The 19,113-nt window shown below is 35.7% G+C and overlaps 2 protein-coding genes across 2 annotated transcripts; both read left to right on the top strand.

The window, feature by feature from the left end:
* Nucleotides 1–220: 220 nt before the first annotated feature.
* LOC135684220 (F-box only protein 36) lies at nucleotides 221–2,001 on the top strand. Its single transcript, XM_065199674.2, has one exon. The coding sequence runs from the start codon at nucleotides 346–348 to the stop codon at nucleotides 925–927; it is 582 nt and encodes a 193-aa protein (XP_065055746.1). The 5' UTR covers nucleotides 221–345; the 3' UTR covers nucleotides 928–2,001.
* A 3,104-nt stretch (nucleotides 2,002–5,105) lies between these two features.
* On the top strand, nucleotides 5,106–15,172 carry LOC135684219 (uncharacterized). Its single transcript, XM_065199673.2, has 6 exons — nucleotides 5,106–5,864; nucleotides 9,116–9,215; nucleotides 9,640–9,696; nucleotides 13,161–13,222; nucleotides 13,871–13,965; nucleotides 14,229–15,172. Exons 1-6 carry the CDS (start codon nucleotides 5,291–5,293, stop codon nucleotides 14,463–14,465), a joined length of 1,125 nt encoding a protein of 374 aa, XP_065055745.1. The 5' UTR covers nucleotides 5,106–5,290; the 3' UTR covers nucleotides 14,466–15,172.
* Nucleotides 15,173–19,113: the final 3,941 nt, after the last annotated feature.

The following is a 19,113-nucleotide window of genomic DNA, read 5'->3' on the forward strand; positions in this document are numbered from 1 at the left end:
AGCGTCCCTCCCAAATTAGCCACATCTTGTTTCGGAGATTCTCTACATTTTGGGTTTTTAGCACTGAAATTTTTGACATGGTTTTCATTTGTTAAAAGGGCTAATACACCTCTAAAATGATGGGCCAAAATTTCATGTTTTTTCTATAAATTCATAGATGACATTCAACGTTCAACGAGTGTTGCTCGACTACTACGAAGGCGCATTTCTCGTGGTCTACATGGAGTACCTAATGGTAGTTAGGCAAAAGTGAAAACACAAGTAGCGGGAAACTTGAAGTTGGCAACAAAATTGCAACTACTCTTTGCCATTGTTAATTGATAGGCATCTATCAAAGTAAGTAAAATGCCTTATATGTCAAAAGGACATCTTCTTTTTGAGAAATCTGGCCAAGCTCCAGCTCCTTCAAAGGATTTTCACCAGCTTCTAGTCACAGAAACTGAAGTTCTGTTTCGTTCCTGGAGGATTTCTTTGCGTAAAGATCAGCTGAAAGTTCCTCCTAGTCAAAAGAGAGTTACCCACGAAGATTTCAGATACGATGCAATAATGGAGGCAGACATAACTCGAATTTTTGGTTGCGAAACTTTACACTACATACAAGGCGTCATTTTTGGAGATTGGTTGATAAGAATGCCAGAAAATGTTTTGTTAAAGATAGTCCACGGACTGGAACTGACAGATCTCATCAAGGTTTCCCAGGTTTGCAAGACTTTGAGAAAGGTTTGCTCCAGTGATGAGTTATGGCAGAATCTTTATGAGAAATATTCAGGAAGGGTTACTGACGATATGAAGGCTTTGGCAAGAGATTTTGGATGGAGAAAACTGTTTTTCACTAACAAATTGCAGCTTCAGAAAGAAGTTTCACGACTTCGTAAAAGTGCAGATTCAAAGAAAAGAGAAAGGCAACAAATAGAAATGGAACCTTAAGTTAAAAAGAACAATTGCATCTTTCATTTGTTAAAAAATAATCAAAATTTAATCAGTTTTCTTAAATCACCTGAGCGCAAGTTAACCCAATCTAAATTAATCTAAAGTTGGTGTTCCCTACATATTGCAGCATTAGAATGGTGTTCCCTCGAAATAGCCACTGAAGTGATGCTTTTCAAATTCCCAAGCTGTCTGTACTGCTGTCAGGCAGCCATAACTGAAAACCTTGGAGAGGTGCATGTAGTTAACTTTTTTAGTAGACTTTTATTGATTTTCAGTTGTGCCAAATAACATAATCAAATGCAATGTCACATATGTTGCTAAGCATTTTTCCCAGCCTATCTATGCCTTTCCCCAGAATGAAATGATATTTAAAGTAGGATGCTCCAGTGCTACCAATCACTGTGACCACTTTACTTTTTAGGAAGAGATGTGCATGAAGACCAGTATAAAGAGTTGGTTTTTATGCCACTCTTTATCTTCTTAAGATATTATGGCTGTTAATCCTTTTAAAACCCCAATCTATTCTTACTTGCTTTTTTAAGATATTTCTACTTTCACAGTAAGGTTGAGATCAAAGTCCCCTTAGCATTCCAGACTGGAAACTTTGTTTCTTGCCCGGGCAAGTGCACGCCTCTTACTGTGCAACTGTGCGCCTGAAATCACACACTTTTAAGAAATCTATATTGTTATTCATGTGAAATGTATTCAAATAGGGACTTTGTGTGGCCAAAATGCAAAAATGTGCGAATGGAAAATTTGAGTGTGCCGGCAATATATCGTGGGTGTGCGGCAAAGTTCCCAGTCTGGCTAGCATTCTTTCATTGGTGTATCTTCATTATTGCTTTGAGGTCATTTCGACAAGTTTTCTTTCCACCATTGGGCAGATTATCATCTATAGTCTGCAAATATTGCTCAATGAAAGTTTGAATATGTTCACAATTTTGTAAGAACAATTTGTGATATCGTTAGGCAAGAAAAGGCTTTGAAAATATACAGCTGCAAAACAACACTGTGAGCAATGTTCAAAAAATAATTTTATTGTTAATGCTTGTTATATATGATTTTACTATATCACGTTTCAGTTTTTCGGGTTGTGTCAATAAATGTTTTCAAGATACAGGCTTTTCATTATGCTGTTTGTCATAATGCATATTTTGTTGCAGTAGTTTTGTTCTTGTTAGATTAATATATTAGCAAAGTATATATTTGTTATACATTTACTATAAATCAATATTTTCATTTTTGATCCTATCACAAATGTTTACTGGTCAAACTGTTTCTTTAATTATGTATTCAAACCTTTTGCTGAGTGTTTATTTTTAACAAATGGGTGAAGCATTGATAAACTACATAGTAACCTTTAATTTTTTCATTTGTTGGCTTTGTATCCTTGGCTTGTTTAAATCCCTTCAAAATTAAATATAAAATTCATAACATTTCTTTGTCGTTAGCAACCTAACATTGCCATTAAATTTTCAAAAGCCATGGATATTATAAATTATCAGATAGTTAAATGTTTTATTGTGGATTAAAAGTACAAATATGGTAAAATTTATGATAAGGGACTTGGCACTGTATCCTTCTACAAGAAGAGGTTTTGACTGAAAGCCATTGTATATGCAAAATTTATAATTGCTCTTCTGCTGATCTAGAATCTTTTGCTTAAATCTAGATCAGAAAAGGGAATTCTTATGATTTCTTTCTTATCATGGGCAAATGGTTAGTCCCCCATTAACAAATAAAATATTTCAAAGGACTTGACTTTCTCTTGAAATGAGATGAGATGAAATGAGAATTAATATTAAATGAGATGTTTCTCAAGAAACGATAATTGTCATTTTGTGTTCAAGGAAAATTTCTTTGGGAAAGTGAAAAGAAATGTTGTCTAATTATGTCCTTAACTTAATCTTGGTTGCTATGTCTTTACCATAGAAGACAAAAATAATGTTCAACATGGAAATTTGATTGACGAAATCGGCCGAAAAATTAAAGACCAGATGACATCACTGTTCAAAATTGCTTTTAGCTGATAGTTCTACTGATGAGATTTCAACGTTCATGTATTATTGCTAGACCGTCTTTCATTTTCTTTTTCTCTTCCATCTTATTTTGGTTCCTTATTCAATGTAAAAAAGTTTGATTACAATCTTTTATTGAAAATATTATAAAACTCTACTATTTCATGTCAGCATTAACTTAATATACAAAACTGAGAAGTATTGATCAAATAAAAGTACCCGAGTTCTTCAAACTCGATAAGTGGTCTCCTTGGGGCATCAGAACTGCTATTCGTTATAATCCTAGCAACACAATATTGAGTTTTACTGTGGATCTCGGTGACTGGTGGAAATCTAGTACGCTACTTACAAGAGTGAATGGTCCCTCGAGTTTTACAAATAATTAAGCCTCGTTGGACAACAACGAGTCAAATTCAAAGCATCTTTACTTTTATCATAGCACTCTTTTGAGTTAGGTAGGAGGGTCTATAACAGAGCATGACTTTCATTACCCTGTTTTCCAGACCCATATAGATTCGAGCGCTGAAATAAAAGTTCCTCCTTCTCAGCTAAACGCTCCTTCACTCCGCCGCTTTGCCGCTTGGTTTTCTATTTACGCGCTCGAAATTCGTGGCTCTGGTACCTTATCTCGAATTTGGGGAACTGATGTTTATGTGACATTAAGTATGTTTTTTATAGCCAGCTGCACTCAGTTGAGTTAGGTTAAAGGGTAAATTAAAAAGCTTGATACCATTCGCATGCAAAGATACAGCAAAAATTAAGACGGCACAACAAAGGAGAGAAAAAGGGATAGAAAGGAGACAAGGGTAGAATGGAAGGTGGCTCTAGAAATAAACATTACGGCTTCACTAATCTCCTTTTCTCAACATCGTCTTGTTCCACTCGTTTTCTTCATCAGTGGCGGAAGTTATGGGGGTATGGGGGGCTTGGGCACCCCAATCAGCGATCTCCTGGGAAAATTCGGGCTTTTGTCGGATAATTGACAAACGTTTATCGTGTTGAAAGCCCATACTAAACTATTTTAACCGAAAGATAATGACTGCAAGAAATCATTCTGAAATGTACTTTAAGTTAATCTAAAGGTCGTGTTGCCGAATTTTTCTGCTCGCTTCGCTCGCTGGGGTTCCTTTTTTCTCCCTCTACCCTATAACCTCCTTGTACCCTTGAACATACCTGATACAATGTCAGCCAGTACTTAACAATCAGACAAACGGTATATGATGAAAATCAAAACTGCTTGCGAATTGTATCCGTAAAGATTATCCGAACTTTCCATCGGATTCTGCCAAATGAAAATCATTTTTAAACGTATTTCCAAAGAAAAAAACGAGATAAGATGCAGAAAATGAACTGATGGTCTAGAAAATAAAGGGTAGCAATGAAATAGGAGCTAATTGAGGCAAAAATAGAACCTAGGCTTTGAGAAATAGCTAGCTTTTGTTGCCAAAGGGAATGTAAATAAGAAAGGTGAGAAAGGTGCGCGAATAATGACATAGCAAAAACAGAAGCAAGAACAGTATTTCTATAGTAGGTCCAATTATATTTAGCATTCATCCCGTTGTTTTAGCCTTTAGCAGAATTATCATGTATTTTCAAAGGAAAAGGCTCGGAGAATCAAGGTTTTTGCTAGAGGGATTGGCTGCAAAAATTAATTTTTATTACCACAAATATTGCCCCACCTACCTTTTTGCAAAATTTTTTATGAGTCTCTAATTTGTCCTCGGTCTCCTTACATCTTCGAGAATATTTCGGAGTCCCTAATTGTTAGCTTACTTGAGGGGCCAACTTGTTAAAGGAATAGAAACAATGGAAACAAAGCAATATATATTAAAATAACAAAACAATGGTAAAACATAATATATCACGTTAAAAGGTCAAAAAGTAAATATTTAGGAATTTTTTGGGGACAATATTTAAGAATAAAAATTTAATAACAATAATCAATTGGCGGACAATATTCAAGAATAATGTATGCACTGGAGTCCAGGCTACAAGCATCGCAATCATTATCTTCTTTGTGTTTAGAATATCTGATTGGTCAAAATGATATCCGGTTGTTTGCAAAAAAGGATTGGCTGTTCGCCATTATTTCCGGTGTCTTACAAATAAGGTTAAATTATTCAAATTTATGTATATTTGATATGCAGAGTTGAAGTTGCTCCGCCATTTTGTTATCAGGAAAGCCCGAAGAGGACACCACATGACTAGAAGGGTTTGTCATGTGATTTCTACCGCGTGATATAAACAGAGATACCTCGACAAAACTTGCTCACGTGTGAGAAAATTCAAGGAAATAATTAGAAAAACTGAAAAGAAGATTATTCAGGTTTTTTTGCGAACTTATGACCAGTACAACTTCCTCATTGTCACAATCGAACACGCCATCTTTGCAGATAATACAAGGAGGAGTGACAGTTAAAGGGGAGCGTAGAGCTAACTTGAGTGATCTGAAAGTAGGAACCATAGACGCCAGCACGAATTTCTCCGCGGGTGGAGGTTCCTTTGGGACTCAAGAAGAGAGCACCATAGGTAATGTAGATGGTAATAAAATTCAGCGCCAGGCCACAGTGAGTTTGGGTCCAACAGCAGGAGGGTCGTTTCAGTATAGAGGAAGTTCACAAACAGTCTCTGACAATTCTCAAACAACGTTGAACCTGGCGAATGAGTCGGCAGCTCAACTTAGGGTCATGACTGTGCATTCAGCCGACCCGGGAGGACAAGGAGCTGTATCTGCACTTAACCCTGTCACCCTAGCAATATCGAGTGCCGCCGGAACCCAAGCCAGCCAAGTTCCTCCAGTATCTGAGGTTGTTGATAATAGTGCGGCTGGTGCGGTGGCAGTGACAGTGGACAATGCTGATGGTACAAAATACACTTACTACCCAGCGGTTCAAAACACCGATTCTGCTGCTCCAGGTACGAATAAGATATCACCAGCTCAATCAATTTATTTTTAAGGGCTCTTTTAATATTTGTCACTTTTAGGGCCCTGTCGAAATTTTTCATTTTTAGGGCTGTTTTGTTTTTTGAGGTGAAAAACCCAAGATTAATTCATGTCCCAGTTTAGGAAGTGATTGAGAGACCGTTAATGTTATTTATAGTAGTAGTAGATGTATTTTAAATCGATTAATTAAATACACTACTAGCCTTAAATACAGGGCCTCCAAATACAGGTACTTCAAATAAATGAAACTAAAACTGAAGCCTCCGACGAAGGGAGGCCGGGGGCCATGGCTTTTCCCCCACTTTTTCTCTAAAACAATAGAGATTTTTTCATAATCTTTTCTTATGAATGTCAAAGTTTCCCAAAAGAACAAAGACTTCCTCTTTGAAACCAATATGAGACCAAAGCCTCTTTAGAACATTTAAAGTTGAATTGCAGCTTTTTCAAAGCTCCATAATTTGTGGATCAACATATAGTGTATTGTCTAGCTAAATTCTGAGAAGCTTGTCGAGGTCTCTGAGTCAATAGTCTTTCCTCAGATGCTTATTTTCTCACCACAGGTATTTGTCCTGTCTTTTTAATGAACATTGCAATCATAAAGTTTTCCTGAAGCAAATCTAGTGCAAACCTGCTTCTACCTCCTAGTTTGAATTTCATTGCAGTTTTCGACGAGATCTCGGGAGTGCACAAGCTATTACCCGGGAGTGCAAGAGTGTATTTGTGATAGTGTGCACATTTGAGTGAGCATCACATTTCTCAGTGATTTTTGAGTGTGCATATTTTCCCGGCAGTTATCTCATCAGGGGAATTCAATGATTGAGAGTTGAACTGCTTACCTACCGCTACCATCAGTGGCTCTTATTCAAATCCCTAAAGGTTCCGCAATTAAAAGAATAATTTTCAAAATGATGTTTAAAAAGGCCAAAGACATGATTATCCAAAGGGATTGTCTCAAACAGGAACGCCAAGAGGAGGACAGGGCAAATTGTCTAAGGGTCTTGAGGTCTAGGGAGCCTTATAAAGAAAATATATTTTGAGAATAGAATTAATCAAACATAACAGATGTATGCCCAAAGAAAACATTTTATACAAATGCAAGAAAATGGCTAATCTGAAGATCCCGATCAAAAATTTTCTGCTCACTTCGCTTTCATGCGTAATTTTTGTTTTCCCCCAGGGCCACTCAAATAATTTCTCGGCAACCATCTCAAGATCATTTTATTTGGAATGAAACACTTTTTCCAAGTTGCAAACAAATTTAGAAAGTCATTTTGTCATATTTGAAAAAAGCTTTTTAATTTGAGCCACACGCAAAACCACACCCATCTTTCGGGTTTGTGAGAGTGCACTCATAATTTAACAAAAATTTATCGGAGGAGTGCAGCTGCCATGGAATCCATACTAGCCTCCAGGGCTTACAGCAGATCTGGTAGAGTCCTGGAGAAACAAGCAATCATGTTGGCATCAGCATAATTTAATGCCTGTTTAGTAAATATAAACAGATCATTAATATTTACATTTAATAAAACAGGGCCTAGCACTGAGCACTGTGGGACTCAAGATATGATTGTTTGGAAATAATAAACAATACATATGATTATATGTATTGTTTATTCTCACAGACAGATCATATCATTAAAGATGTGAATACATTTTAGTACTAAGGCACTCTCATCCATGCCTATGCATTTAACTTTGCAATTAGTAGATTGGGATACAATCAAATGCTTTTGATAAGTTCGATAATACTATTCCTTAAATATTATTATTGTCAAGTTTGGTCTTTCAGTCTTCAAGGAATCTTATCATAACATGTTGTGTACTGTACAATTTTCTAGATGCAACTATGAAAATCAAGAGCATAGTTTCAAGATAAAGAACTAATTGCTGTTTCATAATTTTTTCATTTATTTTATATTCACATTCTCTATCACCACTATTGTTACTCCTGCCGCAGAAAGGTGATTTGTAATGACTGAACTGTATGGAAGTTTTTCCATTTAATTTGCTAATTACAACTCTTTTATTCCTGATAAAATCTCTATGCCATTTGCAAACAACCCAAGGTCCTGTGGTCTTACAATGTAGTGATGCTTTTAAACTTCTTTCTAGTAATGACTGCAGTTACTTTTCAAGGGAGCAGAGCTCTGGAGAAAACAAAACCAGCCAAACAAATGAATACCTAAGCTACATGGCTCAAGGAGCTTTTAAGTACCCTCTATTGCTCATCTAGTTTTTTGGGTCAAAAATCTTGTTGTTTTTAGAATACAGTCTGAGCTGTAAATAAAACAAAGTTTTGATTTAGCTCCCTGTTGAATAACTGCACTTTTTAGCATAGAGTTGTGAATATCTCCCAGGGGCTTAATTTTTTAAATAGCTGGATGAAAGTTTCTGAAATAACACATTTATCAACTTGTTGGTTTTCATATTTTCATTTAAAGTCAAAAGCCAATAAATTTTTTCATAAATTGTATGTATAGAAGTTTTTGTTAAAATTCTTTCATAAATTGTATAAAATTGTATCTATAAGGGTCCTTACCTAGTGCCTAAAGCACACCTAACACTCCAATAGCCATAGAAAATGATTTAATGAGTGCCTGAAAACAGAAAATGATATTGCCATAGAAAATGATTTAAGAAGTGCCTGAAAACAGAAAATGATATTGCCACAATTCAAAATAATGTTTTAGAATAACATTGATCTTGAAAACTTAAGCTACCTATTTTCTAAAATGGTTGTGATATCTTGATTTATAAGATTTGTACAAGAGTTCATACTCAGTACAAGAGATTGATGACATTTTATACTCAATTATATACCAGGCTCCTTTCAAGGCCATGTCTATAAGAATAAATTTTCAAATGAAAACACTATTTTCCATGCATCAAAAATACAAACATTTAAAATCAATTTGAAAAACGCAATGTTGTTTGAAAATTTTTTGTTTACATTAGATATGCTAAGAGGAGTAAACTTCCACTTTTGTCGCTGTTTTTTGCAAAATTTTGAACTCCTCCCAAAGATGCTCTCAAGGCAATTCTATTTTGAACTGTAAACTGGGGCACCTTAAGTTTCTTAGGAGCTCGTTTTATGAAGCACCTTCATTTTGCTTTGCGCAGAGCCTCTTGCCCTTTTTCAAAATGAAAGATTAATTGGTTGAAAATATTTCAACGCTCTTATTTACAAATGAGTTTTTCTGGTAATTTGATGTTTTTTCCTTAGGGCAATTTTATGTGATGATGTCTCCACAAGATATGATTCCAACAGTTTCTGGCACAAATCAGCAGAGAATTATTGCACCAAGAGGACATCCAATTACAGCGTAATATTATTTATACTTTAAATCTTGATCTATGCTTTAATCTGAATTGATCTGATTTTCTAATAATTCTTCCCTGTTTTATTAGAAAGGAAATGTTTAGTATTCATATCCTTGTTGTTGGCACAAATCTTTTCAGTTGCTTCATTTGTCTGATATTTTAATGTCATTTAATTTTGGTCATTTATTATAAATTTTATGACAATTTCATTTATTATAAATTTATTACAATAGAAACAGAATTCTTATCTCTATGATAATGAAGTACATTTTAGGAGTAAAGTCAGTTATCAAAGTTTGTATTGAAATGTCTGCTTGCACTATTTTCTTGCTAACCTCCAGTTTTTGACATTTCATAAAACTTGTCGATTGTGGTTAATTTTTGGTCTTCCTGAGTTTCTCAACTGTTTCCTTGTTATTTTTAAAGGATGGGTGAAAGTGCCACATTTGCAGTGGAAGCTGATAGTATTCCTGTAGAATTCAGGTTGGACTTTTTTATTTTTGTTTTCAGTTTTTGGCTTCCTTATGTTTGTTTCTTTAAAAGTTGTGGTGTCAACCATATTTGATTGGAAGAACATCTGGATGTTGTACTATCCTAATCTTAACAATTAAAAAAGACAAAGTGAGAACTAGCAATAGATTAAGCATTCAAAAGGTAGATAGGGATATATTAGAGAAGATTGTAATAGAAGCAAGTATGTTTATAAGAATTAATGAATATCTCACAGGCTTAGCCAAAATCTTGCCCAGTTAGTAAAAACAGATTATGTGGTTTGTTCTCAAATATTAAGTTTTTTAAAAGTAATTTTTTAAAATTTTTGCGTGTTTTATATTTCATTAGAAAGCAGCTAAAAAAGAAAAGTTGTAAAAATTCTGAAAAGCGGCAAGACGAAATAAGATTTGATAGTTATATTGTAATGCTTAATTTTTATTGATAGGGTCATAGTCAAAGAGCCTTAACTTTGCCATTAAACAAGCCATTTTGTTGTTAAAATGAAATATCTAATTTTTAGCCTAAAAGCGTATCCTAATGGTCTTAATAAACATTTTAATTTCCTTCAATAATTTCTTTTTATATCTATTTCCTACTTTTTTCTTACTTTCCTCCCATTCCCCTATTCTGTTTTTTCGGGTGGCGTCGCCCCTCTCATTCTTTTCTTTTTATCAAATCTCACCTTCTCTTTGCTCGGCTCGTTTCTTTTCTAGCCACTTGATGATGAGTACATGCTCGAAACGTTGTGTTTTTAACAATCAAACTATTAGACTTTCATTTGCTTACTAAATTATCGTTATTTTGTTGAGGGTTGGTCATTCTGAAGAGCTTTTTGAGTTCTTGAAATAAAGACCATTTTCAAATTTATAAGCAATCTATATAATTCAGTCTCTATTTTCTTGATTCCTTCTTTTGCATTACGCCTACAAGCCCCATTAATGAAACTAGGAATTTTGGTATGGTAGTATGGCAAGTTGCCATGGTGTTTACGTGGGTTGCAAAGTTGTAGCAAACACAATCGGGGTATTGTATTATTTATAAAGTTGTTTGGGAATTGGCCAAGGAACACAAATTATACCTTAGTCATGTAGAAAAGGTGCTCCTTGTGTCGAGCAATCAGAGATGGTGTTGTCATCTTCTCAAAGCAACAGCAAAGCAGTGTACTCTTCGGATTTGTTAGCATTGTTAAGTACTATTATTTAAACTTTAAACTTGATTCTGGGAAATAAATGGTGCTCTTCTTGCAGAAAGCAGGTTAAACAAGGAAAAATATTTAGCAACGTCTTGGATCCTGTTGAAAGCTTCAAAGCGGATCTTGGAAATGAAATGCCCTAGAAGGATGAAACATTTCGAGTCATCTACAATTTCGTTTTGTTTCTACCTAGCACCCAATGTAGCTTTTAGAACACTGAGAAGTTATGCCAATGGAGCAGTGTCTTGGTCCTTACACTCAATGTGAACACACCTTGTGATTCCTCTGCCTAGCACCAGTACCCTTATGAGAGGGTAGCAGGGGTAAATTCCCAGGGCCTGGGTCTCTAGAAGGGCACCCATAAAGTTTGCCCCTGCAACACTACTCCTGCACAAGGGCCCGTGTTTTTTGTAGCCCCACGGCCAGAGCTGGCTCTTGACGGGAATGCTAGTTTTGCAGAGAGCTCTTGACCCCCTTCACTCTAGATTTTGTCATTCATTCTTAGATTCATTCAGGGACTCATATCCTTAGATCTGTAGTCAGCGACTGTAAGCGCTGAGCCCCTCTGGCACTTAGTAGATATCTCTGTGGTCATCATCTCATTATCAGGCATTGGAGAATCTCCCACTCAGCAAAAGAGACTTTCTGGGTCAAAGAGGTACTCATAAGAAGAAAGTGATAAAATTTCAGTTGTTTTTCGAAATGAATTAGAAATAGACGACAAAGTACTTGATGCTCCTAGATTAAATCAATAATTAATTAGTCATTTCAAGGAAAAGTCAGTTAAAAAAGATTTGCCAGTGATGATAACAGATGAGAACAAATGCAAATGTTGACCTTTTGCTGATGATTTGGAGTAGCTGCAAAGTTAAGAATTTAGGCAGTTACTTTGCACGTAAATCGAAACAGCCTATGCAACTTAAAAGGATTCTTTCAACACCAAACCTAATGATTGCAAATGCACTTAGCAAAGCGACAATAAAGCTGTTTGAAGCTTTCTACAATTATGATACAATTTGTGAGCGAATACTATGAAGGAGAGACGTGTCAGAAAAAGCATATTGTCTTTAGCTTAAAAAGGCTATGAAAATCTAAGGAAGAGAATGAAATTAAGGTGATCTACTTCTCGGAAATTGCTGTTTGCCAAGATTAAACCAGGAAGTAAGCTTTACACGATGATGAATTTGAGATACCTGGCGACTTGCATTTTTCAAAACGGAGTTTGTGATTGTGATGTGGGAACAGCCAAACATCTTGCTGCAAGGGCAAGTCTGCAACACCTATATAATGAGCATATGCAAACACCAATGCATGGCAAATGTAAGCCTAGGGAGTGTAGTTTTTGAATTTTTTCTTGGGAGTAAGTGAGGGCGAAGACAAGTTTTTATCTGCAAGGCTTACCCAATGCAAAATGATACACAAGGTCCTTGCATTCATTCAAGTAAAAGATTCTACATTGGAGCCTATATCTAAAGATTTCTCCTGGGACAAAAATTAAAAAGCAAGTTTCAGTTGTTCGGTATAAGGTTCTATCAAGAGAAAGCCTGAATAGCTTCACAACTTGTTGATAGGAAGGGAACTGATGGCTTTCTTCTGTTCTTCATGAGAAAAGATAAATGGATGAGGAATAAATTGAATTGAGCAATCGACCTCATCATGTAATAGCTTTCAGGTTAACTAAACTAAGTATATTTGTCACTTCATCTTTGGGCTGCTTAGAGGGGTGTCACAAAACCCCATAAAAAGGAGGAAAGGGGGCAATAGCCCTGGAACCCAGTACCACCAACTGGCCTTTAAAGATGTAAAAAGAATAGCCATACGTCAGTTTTCGCTGGTATCAATATTCCCCTGGTGAACAAAGAACAAAAATGCATTATTATTGGTTTTATCTGGTTTCAAACCCACACAGTACACTCTTTGTCCTGTTTGCAAGCTCGATTTTGGTACTCTAAATAACTTTGCAGCATCAAATAACGGAAAGTCTGTAATGCCTGGGTTGCGATACGGCTCTTCGTTTGGTCTAAGCAGGTTGTTACGACGCCCCACATGTCTTTGTTTTGAAATGCAAAATTAAGAGTGAAAGACGGAGTTAAAAAAGATGAAAAGGAGAGAAATAGTCCTCTCGAATATGATAGAAAAATGGCGTGAAAATATCCAATAGAATGAAAATAAGGGTCAAGGAAAAACTTTTGTGGGTGGGCCATAATTTTTTTTTTCTTTTAGTGAAATGTCGTCGTAATTTTGCCTTTGCATTTTTTAACAGAAAAGTTGAAACCACTACAAGGTCTGCAAGAGATGAAAGAAGACGCGCTACACATAATGAGGGTACATGGTTTTCATTTATGTGGTAGTTCTATGACTGAAAAGTTTAACTTATGCTGACATAATTTCTCGGCCATGTTGGTCTAGATTCGAGTATTCTTAAACTGCATTAGTACGACTCCATTATCAGTTGGCGACTCTTTTGTTTTACGTTTATGTCTTTAAATCTTTAAAAGCAATTTTATTGTAAGAATTCCTCTACTCTCAAAACAGTTTTTAGGAAAGTTCTAATTTTTTTAACAGAGTCCATAAAAGGACAAGGGGTTTTGCCAATTGACAATTGCCTATTTCACCCTATTAATTTGTTTAATTTCTCCAAGTTTTGTATTTTTCACTCATCTATAGCCAAGTATAGCTCATTTCAAACGCGTAGAACAGATTACCTCAGTTTGAAAATAGTTTTAACGAACTCTCACGCTTTCGTCCGATTGTGCATCGTTTTATGGTAGCAGCTCATGTTGATAAGTAGTGAAGGGTGATCAAGAACCTACAGTGTGCTGTGTGTGGAATTTTCTTAAAAGGTTTCTTTTTTGAGATTGCTGAATAGATTTTTTTCAAATTCATACAATTTCTAATGATATTGTGATATAACAGGCCTATTTTATAGTTTCTTTTCTTCAGATGATTTATTGACTTTTCTTTCATCTTTAGTTGAGAGGAAGAGAAGGACAAAAATAAACGCTTGGATTGAGAAATTGGCTTGCTTAGTTCCAGAATGCAAACAAGACCAAACAAAGGCTGGCCAGGTTAGGGAATATTTCCTTAAAGTTTTCGCAGGATTAGTTTTTGCATGATTTGTAATCTCACGCATTTCTGGCTATTTTTACTCCAGTCTAACAAACTTGTTTATAGGTTTTAATTTGTTTTACCTGCAATTAGCTTGTGTGAAGTTTTGATGGTTAAGCCTCAAAAGTTTTCATATTAAAGCAATGGTGTTGATTTGTTTATCTAGCTTTTATACCATGCTGCTTCATTGTTTTTAAGATATTTACATTGATTTTCGATGCAGAGCAAAGGCACAACATTATCGAAAGCCATTGACTATATCGAAAAATTACGGTCTCAGAATGACAGGCTAGCTGACACACTGAAAGACCACGAGCGACTCCTTGTGGAGAACCAAGTTTTAAGACAGCAGATGGATGAACTGCGACGCGATAATGCACTATTAAGAGCAAATTTGCATATGCACCAAGAGCATCAGGACATGCAGAGCGACGCACAGCAGATTGATGCAGGACAATGAGAGCAGTCTACTTTGACTTCGAAAAAAAGTTGATTTCGACTCAGCATTTGGTCTAATTTTGCTTCTAATCTCACTGTTTCTGATCCCTCCTGTTAGTTTTCACATACTTTTTTATGAATAATATAGCATGAGCAAGTATTCACACAGTACAATGGGCTACTTCTATAGCAAAGCAGATGAATACAATTACAATTTTCATCTGTTACATCGTTGTCTTTTGCATTCCCAGCCACTGTTCTCTACCATAGTTTTCGTCATTTTGAAAACATTTTCTAAATTTAATCTGCTTAGACTGACGGTTTATTTCTGTACTGAAGAAATACGAGCACATTCTGGACTAAAAATGTGTTTTTTTATCATTTTCAAGTTAGCTGGTGATTTTATTTTACCTTTTAATGGGTCTTTTCTTTTACAGTATGATGTTCCTTATTCGTAACCTCTCTCAAACTTTAAAGCTAGATTTTTACCGAAATCTAAGTTGAAATCATTTTAAGGGGTCGTTTTATCTATGTCTGGTGGGTATAGATTAGGTAAACTGTTGTTTTTAAGCGTAGTTTCGACGATCTTTAACTGTAGTATGAGGACAAGCTATATTTATTTTGTTTCCTTCACTATTGCAATGATTAAAATGAATGTTCTATTCCTGTGGTATCTTATCCAATAAACGTTTGTCATATTTCACTAAATTGTATAATTTTTGTAAATGACCATGTCTCTCTTTGGGTTTTCTCTTTAACTGTTAGGAAACGCTAAGTTATGCCTTTTAACTTATGAAGTGACCCTGCTTTAAGAAAACTTTGCTCCTGTTCACAAGATGTTGAATCAAATCGCGCCAATACTGCGACGAGGGTGTGAGCAATGGTGAAAGTGAGAGCGAGTTCAACTAGAAACCAGTCTACTGAACAAGTCAGTTATTAAACCTCACTGCATGTTCAAATCGTGACTTTGAGCCTGATTTTAGACTTTTCCCTTGTACTGTTGGTATATCCATTATCGCATGATTTTCAAACCGAAGACCTTCCACTGCTTTCGATCGCTGAGGCTCTAGGGCCATAGCATTTTTAACAATAGGCAATACGTGCAAGCTTTAACAAGTGATGTCTGCAAAACTCGATAATGTTCAGTAAATTCTTATTTTCTAATATGCAACGTATGTCCTTTCTCTCTTTACTTTTTAAAGGACACAAGCAAAATTAAGTATCAACTAAATCTACCTAAGATGCTAAGCTGCTGATAATTTTAAGTTCTGAAGTTTGACTCTTCAGTTTTCACCGTCAACAGGACTGCTGGCATATTTGGGGAAGGGGGGTTTGGGTGAAGTCGGGGCAAGTGGCCCGTAAGGGTCTCATAAAAGCACATTTTCAAACCGTGTAATTTTTTTAGTACACTCTAAAATTAGAACAAATTTTTTATAAGGAGTTTTGGAATCTCTCTTAACGTATTACAACTTTTAGGTCATTAAAGATGTAGGGAATTTACCAGAACTGACTACAAACATCAGCCCAAAAATTTTCTATAAAGAATAATATCTGATCTTAGCAAGCAAAGAATAGGCCCACTATCTTTAATCATAAAGCTCAAACACAGTTTCTCAGGTTTTGTTAGAAAATGAGAAGTAATTTCCAAGGTTTGAAAACAAAACCAAACAATTCACATTGCTATTTTGCATTTCTTAAAAAGTATCAATTTCTTCTCTTATGCGTCTCGATGTGTAACTCGTCCATTTTCTTCTTTTTCTAATTATTCTACTCCTTATTGTACTTTGTCTTTTTGTTCTTCTTTTCTTTTATTTCATCTTCTACTTAATCTTTTTCATCGTTTGCTTCTTATTTTATTTTGCTTCTTCTTTTTCTTTCATTCTTACTCTTCTTTTAATCCTATTCCTTCCTATTCTTCTTCCTATTCTTCTACTTATTCTTTTTTCTCCTTTTCCAATTCTTCTACTTATTCTTCCTCTCCCCTTTCCCTTTATTCTTCTTATTTTTCTTTCATTCTTAATCTTCTTCTTAATCCTCTTCCTTCCTATTCTTCTATTTATTATTCTTCTTCCTCTTCTTTGATTTCTTAATCTTTTTCTTCTTCTAATCCCCTTCCTTCCTATTTTTCTATTTATCCTTCTTCTTCCTTTTCTTTTCATTCTTATTATTTTTCTTTTATTTTAACCTTCTTCCTCTTTTAATCCCCTTTCTTCCTTTTATTCTACCTACTCTTCTTCTTTCTTTTCCTCGTCTTCTTATTCCTTTTAGTCCAATTCTTCTACTTCTTTTTTTGCTTTTTTTATTTTGCTTCTATCTTTAATTCTCTTTATACTAAAGGATGATTTTGATCCTCTTTAGCCTCTTCCTTCCTATTCTTCTACGTATTCTTCTTCTTCGTTTTTCTTTCTTCTTCTTATTTTTCTATTATTGTTGATCTTTTTTTCAATCCTCTTTCCTCCTGTTCTCGTGCTTTTTCTTCTCTGTCTTTTCAAATTCTTCTTCTTATCCTTCTTCTTCCTCTTCCTTTTTTATTTAGCTTTATGATCGCAAAAAGATACAATTGATAAGGTAAAGGAAATATTCTTAATACATTGAAGGGAAAACAAAATCCCCAGGAAGATAGGCTGGCACATTCAAGAAAATCTCACAACTTATTAGTTCTTTGACAACCTTTAAGCTTCATTTGAAAACCATTATCACTTTTTGGTCTTTGGAATATACGCTTTTCTCTTCTTGGAAAACCTCAGCCCTCTTTCCAAGCTTTTTAAAACAGCTCAACACAAGAATTAACGCTCATCTTAAGGAGGCCGAAGATAGTTATGATTAAGGCTTTTCAAGATATCTTGTGTTACCTAACGCTATGAAATAAGTATTGTAACAAATTATAACTATAGTTTAGATTACAGCTAACAGTAGCTTATCCATCCTTGCGTTGCTTCTAGTCAAACTGTTGTATCGATGTTATTTGTATGCTTCGAAGGTATTAGTATGCTTCGAAGGTCATAGAACTCAGTGTTGCTACCGGCCACTTCTCTAGCAGAATCTTTGGAGCTCTTCTATTAATTTTCAGCAAAAGTCATCTCATAGAAATGGGCGGGTTTTCCCAGAGGTTTTTCCGGTGTTTTTTATTCAATCTGGGAAAATCAGTCGAGGCTGCGTGCAGGCTAGAAGTTTTACGATGAATGATTGTAATGTACAAGACCGTCCATATGGCTTGATGCCATTAATAGAATACAGATATTTTGTAAAATCTACCTCAAATATTTTTGAGGATGATGTAAAAACGTATGAAGATCAGTGAAAAGGGGGAAACCACATCTGACAGATTTAAAACAACTTTTCGGTATATATCTGGCTTCTAAGATGAGATCGCTTTTCAATGGACACAACAGAAGTGAAAATTCTATAAGAGACGCGGTACCAATGTAGTTCGGTTGCTTAATGCTGCTGGATAACTCTCAGAGTTGCAGAACTTCAAAGTTGCATAGGCTTTCGTTTGATACAATCTGTAAAACAAGCCAATGACAAGAATGACTCGATAGATGCGCCACTGAGACTGCTGAAACTAAAAATATGGACAGAAAAAACTAATTCGAAACTTTCCTCTGTTGACGCACACAAACGGAACAAAATCTGCATTTGAACTCAGACTAGAACATTGACTTTGAAATTCTTTCTGCATTGATTATGTGATCTTTTGTAAGAAACTAAGGTCCGTTGCTGGTATCAAGTTTCTTGCCTTTTTTAGCCATTTTGCTACCAAATTGTTTTATCTGATTTTCCAGTCTTTCAGATGAATTTTATTTAAGAACTACAAATGGAAGTAGTTAGATTTGGAAAGAAGTAATAACAGAACTCACATTCAGTAATATTAAGATGGCTTTTCGGAAGGTTGAAAACGTCTACAGTATATTATTAGAAAGAAACATTCTGTGCGCGGAGTCAGCTCTCTTGGGTGATTTTGTCGAGTCCAGTTCTGTGCATTTCCAAAAGTGTCTCCAAAGTTTGGTTGCCTGATTGTGCTTTGCCTGATGACCAAGTTCCAAAGAACTCTATCTTGAGCTTGGCGTATGCAGTCTACCAAGGGAGCACCTGCCAACTGTTAGATGTTATCTGTACTTTGGTCTTCCTCTGCTGCGCTTGCTATCCACGTATCCGAGCATTGCTGTTTTCCGAGTGATGTTGAGTATCGACGCACTATATAGCCAAAATATCTCATTTGAGCTTTCTGTGTTTGTCCTAGCAGTCTATGTGGATGTTGCAACTCTGCACGTATGCTGAAATTGCTTCTTTCTTCCCAAGATACATCGAGCATACGGCTCCATACCCACGTCTCAAAAGCAGCTATTCCATTTCGGCTTCCAAAGTGTCCAAGACTCGCAGCCGTATGTGACGATTGAGAAAACAAGTGCCTTCATCAGTTCGATCTTTGTGTCCCGCAAGATGCCTTGGTCGCGCCATATTGTATGCAGGGTACCCATTGCTGATCGACCAATGCCAGGCGATGCCCAGACGAAAATTGATTGTATTGCAACACAGCCATTGAAATGAAACTTTCAAAATCTTGGGACTTAGAATGAGTTGATAGTCGCTATGAAGTAAAGCTTCACAGCATGCCGGACCATCCTAGGTTACCTGAAAACTGTCAGCTCACCAAAAAGAGGTTTGAA

Source organism: Rhopilema esculentum, chromosome 21 (assembly GCF_057945365.1).
Source record: "Rhopilema esculentum isolate cy_ngs chromosome 21, ASM5794536v1, whole genome shotgun sequence".
Classification (NCBI taxonomy): domain Eukaryota; kingdom Metazoa; phylum Cnidaria; class Scyphozoa; order Rhizostomeae; family Rhizostomatidae; genus Rhopilema; species Rhopilema esculentum.

What these genes read in the sequence shown, in the direction of transcription:
- LOC135684219 (XM_065199673.2), top strand. Translation starts at nt 5,291, where the DNA reads ATGACCAGTACAACTTCCTCATTGTCACAATCGAACACGCCATCTTTG. An exon ending in AGTATTCCTGTAGAATTCAG is followed by an intron (nt 9,697 to 13,160) that starts GTTGGACTTTTT and finishes ATTTTTTAACAG; the next exon opens with AAAAGTTGAAACCACTACAA. An exon ending in ACCAAACAAAGGCTGGCCAG is followed by an intron (nt 13,966 to 14,228) that starts GTTAGGGAATAT and finishes TTTTCGATGCAG; the next exon opens with AGCAAAGGCACAACATTATC.
- LOC135684220 (XM_065199674.2), top strand. Translation starts at nt 346, where the DNA reads ATGCCTTATATGTCAAAAGGACATCTTCTTTTTGAGAAATCTGGCCAA.